Source organism: Lonchura striata, chromosome 4, assembly GCF_046129695.1.
Source record: "Lonchura striata isolate bLonStr1 chromosome 4, bLonStr1.mat, whole genome shotgun sequence".
In the NCBI taxonomy this organism is placed as follows: domain Eukaryota; kingdom Metazoa; phylum Chordata; class Aves; order Passeriformes; family Estrildidae; genus Lonchura; species Lonchura striata.
The window spans coordinates 5766616-5784896 of NC_134606.1; the positions used below are offsets into that span (position 1 = coordinate 5766616).

The 18281-nt window shown below is 47.5% G+C and overlaps 1 protein-coding gene across 1 annotated transcript; it reads right to left on the reverse strand.

Moving 5' to 3' along the window:
* Positions 1-238: 238 nt before the first annotated feature.
* THNSL2 (threonine synthase like 2) lies at positions 239-8618 on the reverse strand. Its single transcript, XM_021535651.3, has 8 exons — positions 7844-8618; positions 6998-7192; positions 6594-6746; positions 5685-5915; positions 4687-4835; positions 1917-2042; positions 858-997; positions 239-739 (listed from the first exon to the last, which is right to left on the reverse strand). The coding sequence occupies exons 1-8, from the start codon at positions 8064-8066 to the stop codon at positions 505-507; spliced, it is 1452 nt and encodes a 483-aa protein (XP_021391326.2). The 5' UTR covers positions 8067-8618; the 3' UTR covers positions 239-504.
* Between the last annotated feature and the right edge of the window lie 9663 nt (positions 8619-18281).

Consider the following 18281-nt stretch of genomic DNA (forward strand, 5'->3'; position numbering starts at 1 on the left):
AGTAAGTTTCAATGCCTGGGATCAATCCCCAGCACTGCTTAAATTACAGGGATAGGTAGAGCAGATCCACACCACTCTTTTATGTGTTTCCTATTGAGCATCTTGGGTGCTATTTGGATTGCTGGGCTGAACATCCCAGCACAGAGCCAAAATCACTGGATAATGCTCAAGAAGCAGGCAGCTGTGGGTAGTGCTATGACAGTTTTCTGGAACAGCCAGTAATGATGGAACAGCCAAGTTTACTCAGAGTTTTAATCAGTTTTTCTGATTTATTAGGAAAGAGGGACACAATTGCAGTGCTCTTCACCGAAAATATTATGAAATTGTCCATATAATTGAACTCTTTACTGAAAATGTTATGAGATAGTCCAATTACACGGGGAAGTGAATTCTTGACAATAAATCATTGCATGGAGACTCCCAGCATAAGACAGGGCTTTTCTGGGAGTGGAGAATGAGCCCTGGGAGGTATTGTCCAGCTGTGCCCAGTAGTCAGTTGTGTGACTACCTGCCCTGGGGTGCCGACTGACCCGTCTGTGCCTCCCACTGCTGTGCCACAGCTTCAATCCGGCCCCGGAGCACCTGTGCCCAGTCCTGTCCCCGCTCTAGGGGAGTGGACCTGGTCTCCATTGCTGTCAGAGCAGTGATTTCAGGGGGGATCTGGGGAACCAGGCCAGCTTGGAGAAGGGCATCCTGAAATTTGGCTGCAGAGGCTGGAGCCAGGCAACACCGGGGGATGCTGGAAAGACAAGCAAAGAAACCTTATGGTGTAAGCAAGCTGGGGACTGGAGATGCTGCAGGAGCAAGGGGACAGTCATGGTCCAGTCCCTAATGCTCCTGACCATGGCTCTCCCTACCTGTGTGGCTGTGAGTAGTGGTAGTGAGCAGCCACGGCAGAGTGGGGGCACAGCAGGTACTGGTTCTCCTCCCAGCAGCGCCGCATAGCTCCCACAATGTCCTGGTCAGAGGATGAGCACGATCCCAGGGTCTCTGACAGCTGTGGGGAAACAGGGAGGTTTGCACAGGCATCACCACCCAAGGTATTCCCAGCTGGCTTTGTGACACAGGCACTCAGCAAAGCATGTGGAAATAGAGAGGCTGGAGGATGGGTTCACCCAGAGACTGAAAGAAAAGGGGTTGCTGATGCAGCTTGGGGATGAGGCACTGCTGGAATAAACCACAGAGATGGAGAGTGGGCAAGGGGTTTCCATCCACAGGTGCTGTGAGTGTGGGTGGGCAGGAGCCAGGACTCAGCTCCTCATCTCTGCGCTGCTATTTCCATACTCTGAGGGAGTTTCTGAGGACTTGTGCACCTCAGTGTAACAGCTCCTCTTGCTTTTAATAATAACATTGTTTAGTATTTATCTTTCTGCAGCACAAGCAGGAGTGGGCACTGAGCAAAGGCTGCTCTCTGAGGGAGAACACATCGCAAATTGGACAGGAAAAGACAGGATTTTGTACCTGGCCCTCTCACAACTCAAATGTTTGGTTTTCTCTTGTATCTCTCTCTGCTTTATGTTTCTGCTCCCCTGTGCTGTAACAGCAAGGCTGAATTGCAATTAATTCAGCAGACCCACTCCCAAACACCCTATTTGTACCAGCATCCTCTGTATGATACCTCAGTACATGGCCAAGGATAGGCCAATTTCATATTGCTACCTCAATAACTGCAGGTAATTTTTAAGTTACTTTTGCAAAGAGAGAGATTCTTAAAAAAAAAAAAAAAAAAGGGTTTTTTAGTATCTCCATGCACACATATTGATAGAAAACTGTTCTGGAGTCATGCTTAAATTTTTGGTTCCATACTCTCAACTATGATTTTTTTTTTATTCTGAAAATGAATTGGAAATACCTGATAGCAATAATTTTACACACACACACACAGAGGCACAGTGTTGTATGGATGAGGAACTGACCTTTCTGTGCAAATCCTTTGGCAGCTTCAGCCTTTTTGAGATGTTGAATTGCTCCATCAGAGTTTTTATCAGGTGGCTGTCAGAGCCTGAGAGCAGCCAGAGGATCCTCTCCACGTTGTAAGGCTCCTGGGATAACAAGGCAAGAGGTGAGGAAATTCAAACAGGGGTGAAGCATCCTTGTGGATTCTCTAATGTCACATTAGTGCTGAGGTCCTACCACTGTGTTTTTCTTGGTGGAAGCTAGGGTGGGCTTTTTGACTTCCCTTTGCTTGCCTACATCCCAAGACAAGTCTTTGGGAACACAATGTCTTTTGAACCTCTGACCTGTCAGAGCAGTCTGACAGTGACCATCAGATTAAAACAGAAAATGAAGGGATGGCTGATGAATCAACAGCTTGACCACATCTGTACCATCACTGTGAGGAGCCCAGGCTAATAACACATTGTGTATTAGAGAACCAGAAATATCCAGCTGTTTACTCAGTGTTGCAGATGCTGCTGTGAGTCACCCAGCTCCTGCGTGACTTAATGAGACACCCAGCTCCCTGCAGGGCTGGCTGATAATCTCCATGAATTTATAGGGTACATATAGGGCCCCACTAGCCTATATGGCTGTGTAGCAATCAGCATTGCAACACTGCAGCAGAACTCTGTGCAAGACCATACAGGAGGGTCCCAAACCTATTTCACTGCCCTGCTTCATTCCTGCACATTTACAAGTACCAAGAAATATTCATCCAGGGGGTTTGGCTGAGATACCTTGTAGGGACAGATAGGACAAGGGCATCAATTTACAGAGTCCTCATCTCACCCCCTGGGCTCAAGTGCTGGGTTTGGATAAACTCTTCATAACTTTTAGCAGCTGACAGTGCCTGTGACCTTTTGTCACTCCATCGTGTCCTACCTTGTTAAATCATCAGGACTTACTCAGCCTTTTGTGTCCTTATCTGGGTGTCTTATGAGCTCACTTCTGTTCTTCATCTTCCCACCATCATCTCTCAGAGCCTCCAGCCTCTAATCTTCAGCCTAGTCTGGGTGTAGCCTGCCCCTTGCTCTAGGCTGTCCCCTGTCTTAGGCTGTCCCAAGAAGATACAGGTCAGCATGCCTGGACTTCCATGACCTGCTCCTGGAGGTGCCTCCAACACTGTGCTTCTGACACCCTTTTTCCTGTCCTTCTTTCTGCTGTTCCCACATTCTTCCCACATTTCCCCTTCACCCTCCATTCCCACCAGCCTTGTGGTTTCCATTACAGAACACTATGTTGACACCAGTACGTTGAAGTGGGCCAGGGACTGGTGCAAGTACCAACCTCACCATCTAAGTAAGGCTTTTGCTTCTGTCCCACACCATCAGAGCTTTCCAGGAGAAGGTTGGGGTCCAGGTCATGGAGGGGACAATGTTTTGGAGTGTGGATATGAGCTCAGTGGTTCTTCCTGACCTCAGGGACAAAGAACAGCCCCTGCCTGGCTGCAAAGACACAGCTTTTGCTGGGATTGTCCTGGGATTGCTCCTTGCAAGGCTCATCCACACCAGACTTTCTGCTTCACCTTCAACTCTTCAGGCAGCATCTAACAGGAAAGTTTTCTATGCCTTATTTTAGTCTGCAGAAGCAGCAACCTAAAGAGGCTGTGCACTCTCCATCTTTGAAGGCTTCCAACACCCAAATGGATGAAGCCCTGAGCAATCCCACCTGACCTGAAGGTTGAACCTCCTTTAAACAAGTCCCAGCCAGAGACCTCCTGAATTCCGCTCCAGAACAAATGTTTTCTTTAGCTACAGAAATATTTGCATGGATGTTTCAGATGTGAGCTAAACAATGACACCCCATGCAGCCATGGAGAGGAATGCAAAGAGGGATTCACTCAACCAGCTCCTCAGGAATCTCAGGAAATCTCCTCACCTGATTCTGCCCCCAAGATCCCAAAGTCTGGCACTTGCTGACCAGTGCTACTGAAGGGAGATGGGCTGAGAGAAAAGCCCGGTTACCCTCGGAGCTCTGAGAAGCCCCACAGGTTCCTGGCTCAGGAGGAACGCCAAGCTGCAGAGCACAGCCTGATAATAGGGGCATAGGAACTTAGTGACGGCAAAGCATGGCAGTCCCTCCAGACTCCCAGGTCCTCCCAGTGTGCTTGAACAGCTTTTGGAAAATCCAGATAGCTTAAGGCCATAGAGATACAACACCAAGGGTTTCCCACTTAGATCACTTGTTTGGAAGCAGATCTAATCCCTGGGGATCCCAGGATGGGAATGAAAGGGGAGATATGTGCTTCCAGGTGTTTGGTTTCTGTACCTCCATGACTTTTCTTTCCATGGCCTTTCCCTGCCTGCTGGGACTTGTTTTGCTCTGAGCAAGCTGCAGGCAGCCATGAACAAGGCATTTCTTCTGTACTTCTCTACCTCCTTCCTAGTCTTTCCTCTTGCTCTTTGTGGAGCTTTTCAGAAGCATCAACAAAACCCTTTGTGACATGATGGCATTTTTATTCTCTAGTTGTCACATGCTGTGGAAATGTCCCTGTCTTGCTAAGCTTCCACAGAATGAACCCCAGAAACCCAGCACCCAACAACAAAGATCAGAAAGTCAAACCCTGAAAAGTGAGGGAGGAGTTTGATCTATCTCATCTCAGCAGTCTATATGATAAATGGTCAATATGAGTCACACCTCCTAATGCATCATTTAGTGGCAGATTTTTACAGGTAGAACAGAGTACAAGATCAAAAAAAGTCCCAGCAATATCTTCTATTTTTGCATTTTGGCCAGCTCACTACATACCTGAATATCCATGGCTGATGCTAACGTAGCCTTCACACTCTCTGCCACTGAGAAATCTCCATGTTGAACAGTCCTGTGAATGATGTCATTGCTGTTCACCACAGTAACAAGTCGAACTGGGAGACCCATTTTCTGGGCAATACAGCCAGCTAGGGAAAAGAAGTGAAAAAAATGTATAAGTGCTTGATGAAGAAACATTTGACAGAGACTTAGCAAAGAAGTCATTGTTCAAATTGATTGAGCATCTAGTTCAGAAGCAGACACAAATTATATCCCCTAGTGGACTCTGAGATATCTGACTTCAGTGGTTTGGTAGAGCATAGATTATAAAATCCAGGGATGCAATGCTCCACCTGCCATTGTACATAGACCCTTGCTCATCTCCACTTTTGCTGGTGGATAGGCAGGGGACAGAGAGTTCAGGCAGCTGACAGGCAAACAGGTGAGTTGAAGATTTTGGGCTTTTTCCTCTCAGATGGCAGCCTGGAAGAGGAGTGAATATTAAAAAATCCTTTATTGCTTTCATAAGGGAGTTCTACACCTATTTTGGGACTGAGGCAATCAAGGACTCTCATTTAGAAGGCCAGATTATGCAATTAAGAGTGGTTCTCCTGACCATGTATTACCATGCAAACCAGTGAGGACCAGGCAGGACTCCACACCTCTGTTAATGTCTCACTTAAGAAATCAGAGCCACAGCATTTTCCCTCTTTTCTGCATCAAACACATTCTGTCCTCTCCTAATGTGCCCATCCTCAAGATAGTTAAAGTCATCATCAAAGGGTGGTTTTGGTTTTTCTGCACCTTGCAAATCATCAGTGACACCTAAATTGAGTAATAACCATACATGAGTAATAAAATATAAGTGGTTCTGAAGAAATCCTACCAGAGAGTGGGTGTTTTAATAAACAGCAGTACCCAGTATCTGTAAAGTGCTTTTGGTCCATAGATCAGAGCATTCTCTCTCTCTTATCTAACCCATCTCTTTTTCCCTTTACCCGTGATATTTCCTCCTCCTCCCGTTGGCACAACAATTTCCACCATTGGCAGCTGGCTGGTATCCAGGGATGGGGTGCACTGAAAGTAAGCATAGAAGTAGTGGGCAATCTGCACCATAATCCTGGACCAATTGACAGAATTCAAGCTCATCAGGTTGTATTTTCCAGCAAAATCGACATCAGCAAACAGTTCCTTAATCGGCTCATCAATTTCATCGCTGTTCCCATGAGCTGTCAAAAGGAGAAAGGAAAGATTAGATCTGCCAGCAGCAGTGCATCAGGCACGAGGTGTTTCTGCTCAGAAATAGGGTTGGTCTCAAGCCCTGGGGTTTGCTGTGGCCAGGAGTTGCCCATCTGCCCTGGGGGCTGTGTGAACCAGGGCCTGAGTGGCACTCTGTGGATGTCAGGTGGCTTCTGACACAGCACTCTGGGCTCTTGCTTCTACCAAATATAAACTCGCCAGGAAGGCAAATGCTGCATCCCCTTGTGAGATGCCAAGGTGAGACCAGGCTGAGCAGAGGAATTCATGGGAACTCAAGCAGCTCAAGCACCCAGTGGTGATGCCAATCCACAGGGATGGCATGGTGGTAGGAGGTGGATCACCCATGAAGGCAAGAGGACAGAGGGAAGGGGTGGCTCCAAATCCTTTTAGTGACAAAAAACAGTGCTGAATTTAGTTCAGCCAAACACCAACCACCTGCATGGAGGCTTGGACCAACCACTGCTTGGTTGTCAACCTGGGGATGTTGTCTCCTGTTAGCCAGATGTCTGGGCATGGTGATAGCAACAACCCAGCTGGCTGCAGCTGCTAAAGCTGCAAACCCCACTGAGCAGCCCCCTCAGACTTTTAGGGTCAAGGTTTTGACACAGCAGAGTCATAAACTGGACAGTCCAAACAACAGTGCCAACCAGTAAAGACATGGATGTTGTCTTCAATGACAGTGGTCATCTGTAGTTCCTGTATCTGGGTGCAGAACCCCTTGGGCAGCAGAACAAAGATGTCCACATTCTTCTGTCCTCTCACGCTCTCGATGGCTGAGCTCCCTGTGTCCCCTGAAGTCCCTGTTTCAAAGCGAGGAAGCACCAAAAAAGCAAAAAATTGCTGTGTCAATCTACCCTGCATCACTGCTCTTTAAGAAAAAGATGCAGAGATGCTCCATAAGATGTTTTTGGCCAGAGCAGCCACCTTGGTATTGCCTGGATATTATAAGGCAATACCATCCTCCTGGGGCATCTTTAGGGAGGGCTGTAGGATGATGGCTCTCCAGATAAAGATCTGCCCAAGAACCTTTCCTCCAAGGAGTCATACTCACCCACCAGAATATTGACATGCTTCTGCTTTTTCTCCAAGAAATACTGTAAAAACTGTCCTGTGCAGGACAATGACAGGTCCTTAAATGCATATGTAACACCATGCCAGAGCTCCAAAACGTTCAGCCCATCTTTCAGCCTGGACAGATGCACGACATTCTTGTGCCTAAATCTGCTGAAGGCCCTGTCGATCAGCTCTAGAGGGAAAACAGTTAAATGGCCTGTTAAATTAAAGGAGTGTTTTCCTGACCCATGGCTTCTTGCATCTTTGCTCCTTGTGCTCCTGGGTACCTTTCTGCACAAGCAAAGGCTCTCAGTTGCTGGTGCAGTGACAGATACCAAACAAGTTATTTGTGGTTATTAGGAATGAACCAGCCCAGCTTCATGGTATTTGATAACTCTGTGCTAAGTAATCCCAGGGGACATGTCGCACAATCAGCAAAACTATATTAAAACATAAAATACCGGAAGCCCAAGTTTTATACCAACATGCCATCGAATAGAGGTTGCAGCTGCCCTCTGGTGGAAAAGATAGCTCTTAAGTGTTAAAAACAAAAAACACATCTCAAGGCAAGTGTGAAGCAGCAGAAACCCCTGGAGGGAGCCCCACAGTGAGCAGGGCCACAACATCAGCTTGTTGCTGTCACCAAAACCTCTATTTTTACACAGGGGACATCTTTTCCACTTGTGCCAGCAAGGTGACGGAGGAGAGCAGGCTACAGAAAGGAGCAGGCAATGTGCAGCAGGCTCCTTCTCTTGGGGGCATGGATGGGGAACAGGCAGGCAGATGCATCCAGACCCCCAAAACCTCGTTCACATCCCCACGAGCAGCTCCCCGTTCAGCTCACCATTGAGCGCGTTCCGTGGGACCAGCGTGGCCGGGACGAAGAGGGAGCACAGCTCCTTGACCAGCTCAGGGTAGGACAGGCTGCTCCACCTTTGCAGGGTGTCCCTGTCCAGCGAGGGGATGCGCTGGGGCATGAAGAGCCCCCCATCGGGTGCATAGCCAGAGAAAAGGGCTCCCTCAAAGTCCACGGCCCTCGTGCCTCCCCGTGTGCTGACATACTCCATGGCTGCCGGGGAGGCACCGCGATCACTGCCAGCACCCCAAAGCACCCCCGCAGCAGGAACAACTCCAGAACTTCCCCCGTGGGCAGACAGCGCTCCCCAGGGAACAAACACCTCCTCCACAAGAAGCTGGAGCAGCCAGGCTCAGCGCAGGACACTCGGCATTTTGCAGGAGGGTGGAAAGGCTGCCTGGGATTTTGCCAAGCTTGGAGCCTCCTTGTCCCGCTTTCCCTCCACCCTGCCCGGGGAGACACTTCCCGCCAGGAAAAGCCCTGACGGCGCAGAGTCGCTGCAGAAGCACCTCACGAACCTTTGCGGGCTGTTTGCAAAAGCCGGAGCTTTAAATTAAAAAACAAACAAACAAACAAAAAGAAATCGCTACGTTTTCAGAGGAGCAGGCTGATTTAGTTCAAAGGGGTTAAACCAAGGACAGGATTTGACGCAGCGTAGGAAGGGCTGAGCTAAATCCTCCGGAGTGGCGCAAATCCCGCCGCTGCTGCCTGACCCCGCGGCTGAGCCCGCCTCAGGCGCTTGGGCAGCGCTGCAGCCCCTCAATACTGCAGCCCCTCAATACTGCAGCCCCCTCAATAATGCAGCCCCCTCAATAGTGCAGCCCCTTCAATACTGCAGCCCCTCAATACTGCAGCCCCTCAATAACGCAGCCCCCTCAATAGTGCAGCCCCTTCAATACTGCAGCCCTTCAGCGCCGCCGCCCCCTCAGCGCGGCTCGGCTCGGCTCGGCAGTGCCCCGAGAAGCCGCTGCGCCGCCTCCAGCCCGGCCCCTCTGCGCTTGTGCTCACGGAACACTTGTCCTCGCAGCCTGGGAATGGGAATATGCGGGAGAGACGGAGCTCAGCTGCTTCTCTGCCAGGAGTCGGGATCTGGTTAAATATTAGGAGACAGCTTTTAGCCTGAGAGTGATCAGGCACAGGGCATGGAGACCTTGTGGTCTCATGTATAACCCTGGAGACATTCCGACTTCCAATGGGGAAACATGGAGAGACCTGATTAAACTGTGAGTTTGGATTGAAATTTGAGATTGAAGCTGCTTAAGGAAGAGTTTGGGTCAGGAAACCCCAGAAGTCGCTTGCACGCACAATCAGTCTGGAACTCAGCTCCGCTCAGCCTCCCAACAGCCCTGTCACATCAACGGGGAAACTGAGGCACAGGGGAGAGAGGAGACATGGAAGGGGCTGTGCAAAAACAATCCACTTCTTTGCAGGGAAGGGCTGTGCATCCCTTTGCTGCTTTTTATTTTAATATAATCACCATTTTTTTGAAGGGCAAGGTTAGCACAGGACCGGTGGCTGCACAAACCCAGGACGCGGCTCAGTGCTGGAGAAAGCAAAAGGACTTCAGGCAGGCAGGCAGGAGCAGAGGTACAAAGGATGGCTGATAACAGCTTGCTGTAAGCCATGGAACCCACATCTGCAGCAAGGCACATACCACCCACCAAAGCACTAGAGTCTGACAGTAAATACATTGCCTCTCTCTCTTTATTCTTACGGTTCTAACTGGAGCAATGAGAAAAATCTCTGATAGACAGTGGTCCAGTCACTGCCCTGGGCAGTGGTGTGGAAAAAGACTTTTCTGCACCCAACATCCTAAAATACTCTTTCTGCAGGCTCTTTAGGTAGGGGCAGTAGGTAAATTTCAGGTTCTGGACAGAGCTGCTTTTGATGGCATTGCTCAAGGTTGAACAGGGCAGCTGTAGCAGAGCAGGAAGCAAACAAGCATTTTAATAATATATCTGAGCCAAAACAGTGGGCCAGAGCAGAGCACACCTCTAGGAAATCAGCTAGGAAGGGAACAACTTATCTATAATTATATAAATTATATCACCAACCAGCCTGCATCTGCCCACTATCTCTGTGCTCAGTATTACTCATGACATTGCAAAGATGAAGCCTGAGCCACCCAAACCTGCTGTGGCCCCACAGTCCTCCCTGTACCTGTAGTCACCACATCCTCTTGGCACACTGGCATGCAGCAGGGTACTCACCCTGTAATGGAGGTCTGTCCCCATTCCAGATGTAGATCCAGGTCTTTTCAGATGGTTCTGGATAAAACAGCAAGGCTGGACCTTGTTCTTCAGGGATTGGTCCTAAATCGATGGTGAAACCTCCCCATCACCATCTCTGGAGTCCCTGGAAGCTCCCAGTGATTATTTACTTAGATATTGAGGGGAGTGGCTGATATCTCCAAAACAGTGTCAGCTTCTCAATATGTTCCAGTGGTAACTGACACAAAAAACTGCAAGTAGTATTTCTGGACAAAACAGTGAAATGTTAGAAATAAAAGAAATAGCAAAAGCTGCAGGATATGTGATTTGCCTCCTCTAGTCTAACCTCTCCCCTTCCCAATGACAATGTGCCAAGGTGAATTCAGGATTTTCCTTCCTTGCCCATGCAGTGGCAGAGCATACTTTGAGCTCAACTTAGATTCAGGCTAGAACAAGGACAGGATCAAACCCATAGGCAGAACTGCACAAGCTGATAGTTTTTATTACCAATGCAAGTATTTAATATCACCAATGTACATCTTTGCAAGAGTCACCCAGCACATTTCAATGAGACTTCACCTATTCCCACCAGCATGGGATCTCTGGGCATTCACTTACCCTATGTCTAATTCTTTTAATGTGTGTTTTAACTATGTGAAATAACTTCATTAATGCATCCAATTTTTTTTCCCAAGTGAAGAGCTTACAATGAGATTGATGATTCCTTCAGCATTACATCCCTCTGGGATGCAGGAGCCTTGAAAAAAAAAAAACAAAAAACAAAAGGATTACACCAGGATACTTGCTGCTCTGCATCTGAAAAGGGGTTGTTACCACAACCCTCTCCATGCCCTGGGTCTGTCAGCAGTGATAAACCTCATTAACAAGGTCAGTGGTTACTGCTGGGGTGCAGGGACTGCTGATGTGGCAGTCACAGGTGAGCACAGAACACAGCCTGGGACACAAACCAGGATGACACTGCCATTTACTTGGAGAGGTTTGCCCGTGCTCAGCCCTACTTCATTTCCATGAACTCAAGTTTAGAGTGGCATTTCATTTTGGGTGGAGCTCTGAGCAACCTGGTCTAGTGAAAGGTGTCCCTACCCATGGTAGGGCAGTTGGAAACAGATGATCTTTAAGGTCCCTTCCAACCATTCTGTGATTCTATGATTCTTTAATATTATTTTGAATTTTTAAGAAAAAGAGGGGAAGAGTGTGTCCATGCTGCTTGTCAGGACTCATCCACTGCAGCAACAGATGAAGAGCTGGAAAATGTAATAGCCTCTAATTAACCTGGTCTTACTCACTGCCTCCATATTCCTGCTGGGATTTGCAATTCTACTTTGGACCTTGCCCACTCCTGAGCAGTTTGTGGTCTATGGACTCATATGTCAGGAATCACCTGTATTTGCAAACCCCAGGTAAAGCTGCTGCTGTCAGACTTTACTTTTTTTTTTCTTTTTTTTTTTTTTTGGAATGCCTCATTTTTCATTCATCCAGAGAAATTTTCTCAAAGGCATCCCAAAGCGTGACGAGGACTGAGAAAGCATAATGACAATATAACAGCAACAATTCAACTTTTTCCTTCACAAATCCCCCTAAAAAAGCATGTCTCAGCCCCAAAGATAAAGATTCAAGGATAAGCCCAGCAAAACTCTAAACTTCATGTTTGCTGAGCAGCTTTTCCATCCTCGCCAGCAAAGTGTGCCCCTCTATATGTCTGTCACAGGGATGTTCTCTATCTCTCAGGATTTCTTCATAGAGGTGCACAGAGAGAAGAAAGAGAAAACAGTTTATATTTCTGCTCCTTGTTTTTCTCATGTGGAATGTGTTTGGAGAATTGTTTACCTGGGGTGATTGCTTGATTGGATTATTGTAAGAATTGTTTGAGCCTGATGGCCAATCCAATCCACCTGGGGCTGGACTCTCTCAGGGTCATGAGTTGGGGGTTAGATATGGTAGTTAGAGAAAGTAATATGTAGTTTTAGTATCTTCCTTTCTATAGTATATTAATGTATTATAGCATAGTTATAATAAGGAAGTAATTCAGCCTTCTGAACTGGAGTCGGACATCGTCATTTCTTCCCACGGGGTTCGTCTGCATTTTACAAGACATGTCCGAAGCACAAGAGGCACGTTGGATCAGGGTTCCCGGGGGGTTCCCGGCCCATTTCCCCGGCAGAGCATCCCCAGGAGCGCTGTGGACCAGCGGCTCTGCCGGAGCCACAGGTGAATCCCAAGTCACTAGATGGCGGCAGTGCCTTGTGTCCAGACATCCTGGAGGCGCTGCACATCCCTTTCCCTGATCCCATCCAGCCTTTCCCACCCTCGCACAGGTCCCTCCACCTGCGTTATGGACGCTATCCCAGCAAAAGCCGGGAAACACCTCTCCAAAGTTTTGGAGCTGAGAAAAAGGAAGCACGGGCGGTGTCCTGCGGCAGGAGGGCTGGACACAGAGCTGATGCAAGAGCTCATCGGGATGGGAAGGAGGTTCTTCATGTTCACCCATCTTCTACCCAGAGGATTCTGTCCTGGGATTTTATTACCTTCTTTTCAGCAAGATCTCTCCTGTCCCCAGTGAGACATTCAGAAAAGGGCACACAAAAAGGACCCCAACTCTCATCCAGGTCTAAAAAGCACCACATTTAATAAAAAAAGCAACACATAACCCTGAGCAGAACAAAAATGTCCCCATTACTCCCAGTCCTGTCTTTGCCCAAAAGTTGCCTGTGGGCTGCAAATCACATTCAAACAAAATCTTTCAGACATGTGACCTAGACAACACCAGGCAGGTCCAGAAAGGCAGTGACCAGGAAATTTGGGATTTTGCAATGCCATTTACTGCCCTCTACAGAGTTCTTCCCAGTGGGAAGTGTGTTTACGTTGGCTGAGGAAAATTACAGGAGTTTATCCCTGGGGGTTGTTGAAGTTCTATGTCCCCTGCCCTCTCATGTACAGAAGTGTGAACATTCACAGAGAGAACAGGGAGATTCTAGGTAAAAACTGTAAGGTTCTGGCCAGAAATCAAAGTATTTCAGTTGTGCCTTCTCAGATGCAAGCACAACTTAGGCTCAGAATCTACATCAGGAAGGGGGCTAAGGAAGTTTGCAGAATGTCTGCAGCTGCACAGGCAAACATGCACCCAGAGTTATTTATTTGAGCCTCATGTCAAGGAGATACAAGACAGAAAGGTATGACTGTAAATAAATTAAACTGTACAAAGCTGTATCTGTGTTACAGCAAAGGTGGTTCTTTGCCCTACTTTCTAAATCTGATCTAAATTGCCAATATCTCAGCTGACATGAGGCAAACTTCCACATGGATCACCTCCTCTCATCTGCAAATGTGCACATACAGACTTTTCCAGCTCTGGTGATTCTGCAGGGCAAGGAGCTGCTAGCATGCTGGCCCTTTCCCCACATTTGGGTACAACACTCATGCCTCAGAGTAAGGTATTTCACAACCAGGTCAGGGACATCTGTGTTGTGGTTTGGGTCTTGTAGGCCAAAGTGCAAGACCCACTCATAAAGGCAGAGCAGAAAGGGAGCTCGAGGAATTGTGCAGTGCTGGCATTCCTGTGGGATATTGGAGAAGCTGTTATATCCTGGAGAAAGTTGTGCAATCTGGTTCTACTGTGCTGAAGTTTACATTATATCCCATAATCACATTTTTATCAAAATCTGCAATCCCATAGCATGTGGACTCTATGACTCCCAGTTAGGGACTGGACAAGGAAGATGCTTTATCAGCTTCTCTAGATGACTTTGGAAAAGTCAGGCTCCATAATGTGCAAAAGGGGGGATACCTGTGCTCAGGAAGGCACTTTGACTATAAAAACATGGCATAGCCAAGAGGGACGTGAACAGTGGCAATCCTGGGCTTTGTCCACAGCTCTGGTCTTGCTGCCACCATGGTTGTTCTCCATGGAGCACCTCTGTGGCCCTGAACCTGGTGAAGGCTCAGTTGCTGTCAGACTCCATGCAATTCTCTGTCCTCCTCGCAGCTGTGTCATGCCTCAGTACTGACCCTCTGGCTGGTGCATCACTCTTGGCTCATTGCTTTCCCCAGCTAAGGAGCACTGTGTGCTAGGGAAGGTCTTGGGGTTATTTCTTGGACTTTGCTTCATTTTATATATAGATTGTGTTATATATTTGCCTCAGGGAGAGACAGGAACAGGCTCCTCCTCAAGCTTGTCTGGCCCCAAGATGCTCTCCTTGACTAATCTGTGAGGAGCACTGAGTGAGTCACAGTGCTTGATAAATCAGGGCACAGCTGGGCAGGTGAGTGCTGGCCCACAGTGACAGCCAGGTGTCCCTCCAGGACTGGAGTTCATCTGACCACTTGGAGGCTGCTGCCTTTCCATGCCAACATGCCAGTCTCCTGCACTTGCTCAGATAAAAGTTTCCTTATCCCCACTGTGTCTCAGGGGCTCTTCACGTGCCTGGATCAGAGGGAAATGTTTCCACTGCAGATGTCTGGTGGGGTCTGATGCACCATTGGTTAAATCTTCACTGACTCTGCTTTGGGGGGTCTCTTCCAGGCATTCCTCACTCAAGAACATTGACTGCTAATGGCTCCATTTCTTTCCCAACATTTTCTTTCCTTGTCCTGACACAAAGTAGTTCCATAAGCAATGAACACCATTTTCAGTCCTTTACCTTGACTCCATGAGCTGGGTTGTGGTTGGAGGGCAGCCTCACCCCACCGAAGGCCAACCTGCTAGGACAGTACACATCCTCTGAGGGCACAAACAGAGGGTCCCTGTGCCTGGAGAGAGGCCACAGCTCTATACCACAGTTGTTGGAGGCAAGAGAATGGGAAGTGGGTGGCAGAGCCAGCAACTTTATTCCTATTGTAAAGCAAGTTCCCAGCAGCAAAGTCCAAATCTTCTGTAAGCTCTGGTCCCCAGGTGATCATTGATAAGCAGAGCTAAGGCTCTTGTACTAGCAGTGATAGAGCTGCCTTGACTTTGAAGAAGCAATACAAACCCTTTGCTCCATTTGGCACCTTTGCAATAAGATGACAAGGGCTGAGGGCTGCTCTTCTCTGAATATCTGCATTGATGGAAAGCTTGTTGCACAAGCTACTGCTTTTGCATTCTTATCAGGGCTCTGATAGTGACATATCTAATCTAAACCTATATGAAATGGTGCTTGCATATCTGCAGCTTGGAAGTTACAGCTTGGAGGCAGGAATCTCAGCAGACTGCCAAGGCCATTTTAAAAAGAGAATAATCTGGGAAACGTGCTGTATTTAATCTCAGTGCTGTCTTGGTAACACAGCACAAGGAAAACCAAGAGGGATGGAGAGCTCATGGTAGCAGCAGCATCTTCTCCATCCCATCCAACCTTTCAAAGCAATGCGGCCATGTGGCCTGATGAAGAAACCTTTGTTCATCAAGGTTCAAAATAATCATACCAGGGATGTGAAAACCTGGCAGCAGACCAAGTTTCCAGGTTCAAGGACAGCAGAAATAGAATTACCCAACAATACTATAGGCTGAGACAGAGGGGAGCCCATCTGGGGATCTGTGCCTGGCAAGCTTGTGACCAAGCTTTTTTAAAAAATGGCTAGGGGTTTTGGGGTGTTCACCTGGACCAGCAGTAGCAGAATCCAGGACTGAATCATCAAAGTTCCTGGCTTGCAGCCTTTCACATTTGGGCCAAGAAAATCCTAGTGTAGAGCCCAACCCTGGCTTCCCAAAATATCAAGGTGCTGGGCTCACTGGAGTCTGGGGAGCCACTGGTGGGATAGATAAGAGAAGCAAGTGAGGTGATAGAGGAGAGATGCATATTTCCAGATATTTCTAGACCTCCACAAGGCTGCCAGGGACCCTCCCCTGGACTATAGGAAGTGCCTCTCCCCATACTTTGGCTGTAAAGTCATTTTTGTAGTTCAGAATTTAATTAAGAGTTTCAGTTTGAACTGGAGGAGGCAGAGAGGCATTTGTTTGGGTTTTTTTTTCCTGTAGGAGCCATAAACCTCAAAATCTAGATACAATGTCCAACTCACCAAGGAGTGCAGGTAGGAGGGTGGCTTTCCAGACACTGAGTGAAAGTGAGAGCTGAGTTCAGGAATCCCAGGGAAGGGTTGAGCAAATGTCATAAAAGGATGCAACTGCTCCACAGGCAGCTACTGAGGTGACAGAGCCAAACTCTTCCTGATTATGGAAGATGTATCGTGAGGCACCAGCCACAAATTGCAGTTTGGGAAATTTGGGTTGATGACCTCTCCTTCAAGAGGTAGGTCTTGGAGACCCAGGATGAGTGCCCAGGGAGACAGAGGAGGTTTGGTTTAAAATTTGGCCAAAACCATGTCTGATCCACTGGTGATACTCTTGCCTAAGACATTCTGCACATCCCTATCTCTGATTCAGGTACAAAAAATTAGAAATAAGATACATCAGTCTTTTTTTTTTTTTTTTCCTGACAGGCTTTTAAGACCCTCTGCTTTATTTTCAAGACAGCTTAAAGACAGAAGTACCTTCTGGCTTCCCACAGGATGTAGCTTCCTCAATAATTTTTGAAAATTATCCACACCTTTTCCCTTTATACAAACAAGATTCAAATTTTAGGGTATGGATTTACTTTAATCAAATTATCAATTAACATGGTCTCATGTTAATGCAAATCAAGTACATATTCTTGGCACTGGAAAGTGAAAATGATGCTGTATTCTGTTGGGGAGATGTACAAGTATTCTGAACTTTGCTATTGAGATTAAGTTTATCTCACCTGCCATTTGCTCAGCAAGCCCTGCTAGATAATAATTACCTTGGCCAAATTTCATTCAATAAGCATTTCTCCTTTCTTTAGTATGAACTGCATATCTCTGCTAAAGAAAATGAAAGAACATTGAGCCCAACAGAACACAAGGAGGTTTTCTTTTTGTTCATTGATCAATAATCTGTTGGTCACATTTCCAAACTTCCTAACAGCAATCCATAGTTCCCACTTAGCAATAGCAAATCAGGAGCACAGATATGTTACAGCTTTTCACAGTAAGCAGAGGAGAAGAGGATACCTACATAAAACAACTTGGGTTCCAAATGGGATGAATTCTCTCATGAGTTGTCCATTTCTGTGAATGGAAAAAATTCTGCCCTATTACCAAGAGAGTCCTGGACAATTATATTCTCCTTTTAACGTCTGATGAGTGACATCCAGCCCTTAGGTGCTTCATCTCCATGGACACTGTGGGCCTGGGAACTCTGCAGTTTTTTCAAGTCTAATCTCTCCCCCCATCATGCAAAGAGAGGAAACCTGAATTGTCTGGAGGAACAGCTGGAGGTCCAGGGCATGAAAATGCAGGAGGCACACATGTGCTTCTAGGTAGCCCTTGGCCAGAGAATGTTGGCTGACAGGAGGCAGGGATCTAGCAGCTCCGGGTACTGCCAGGACACAGCAAAAGAGGTCAGTCACCACTGTCCCCATCAAGAGGACACTAAAAAGGGACATGTCAGCACAGCCCCATGTGACACCAGGCTATTCACCTGAGGCAGGCATAAAAATGAAATGCAGTTCCTAACATGACATAATTCTTGAGGGGGTTAAATGGGAAAAAGAACCTGCCTGGCTCCCTCCATGGTGCACAGAGATGATGTCCCTGCAGATTTTCCCCCCTTTCAGCCCACTTCATCCACTATCCATCCCACCGGCCAAGGTTTTCCCTCTCTTGCCTCATCTGGCAGATTGCCTGTACTAATTAACCAGAAACTGAGGCTCACTGCTGCAGCACAGAGAGCGGGGCTGAGGTGGCAGCAGCAGGACAGACCACAGCAGAAGGCTCTGACAGCATCTCCAAATTGGAAGAAGATAGGTCTTTTTCTTTCTTATACCTGATTTCACTTCAAAAAAAAAAGGACAAAGGTGTGAGCTGACTTTGGGAGGGAGGACGAATTCATTGAGGCAAGAAGCCCAGCCTGGGAGTTCAGACCCAGAGGATGGATGCTCAGATACCATGAAGCAATCCTGGGGTGCTCAGCCAAAGGGACAGGACTGGAAGAGGAACCCAGTTCTGAGTCCTGCTTTGGAGGGAGGAATTTGGCTCAGCTTGGAGGCTGCTGCTGGCCCTTCTTCTGATGTAGCACTTGAAGAATTGCAGCTCCAAGAGCTGGACTGCTTCTTCAGTGCAAGAGAGACTGTGGCTCCTACAGGAAAAGGAGATGAAAGTGATTTGGTAGATCAATAATGGCACCAGCTCTATCCACATAGGAC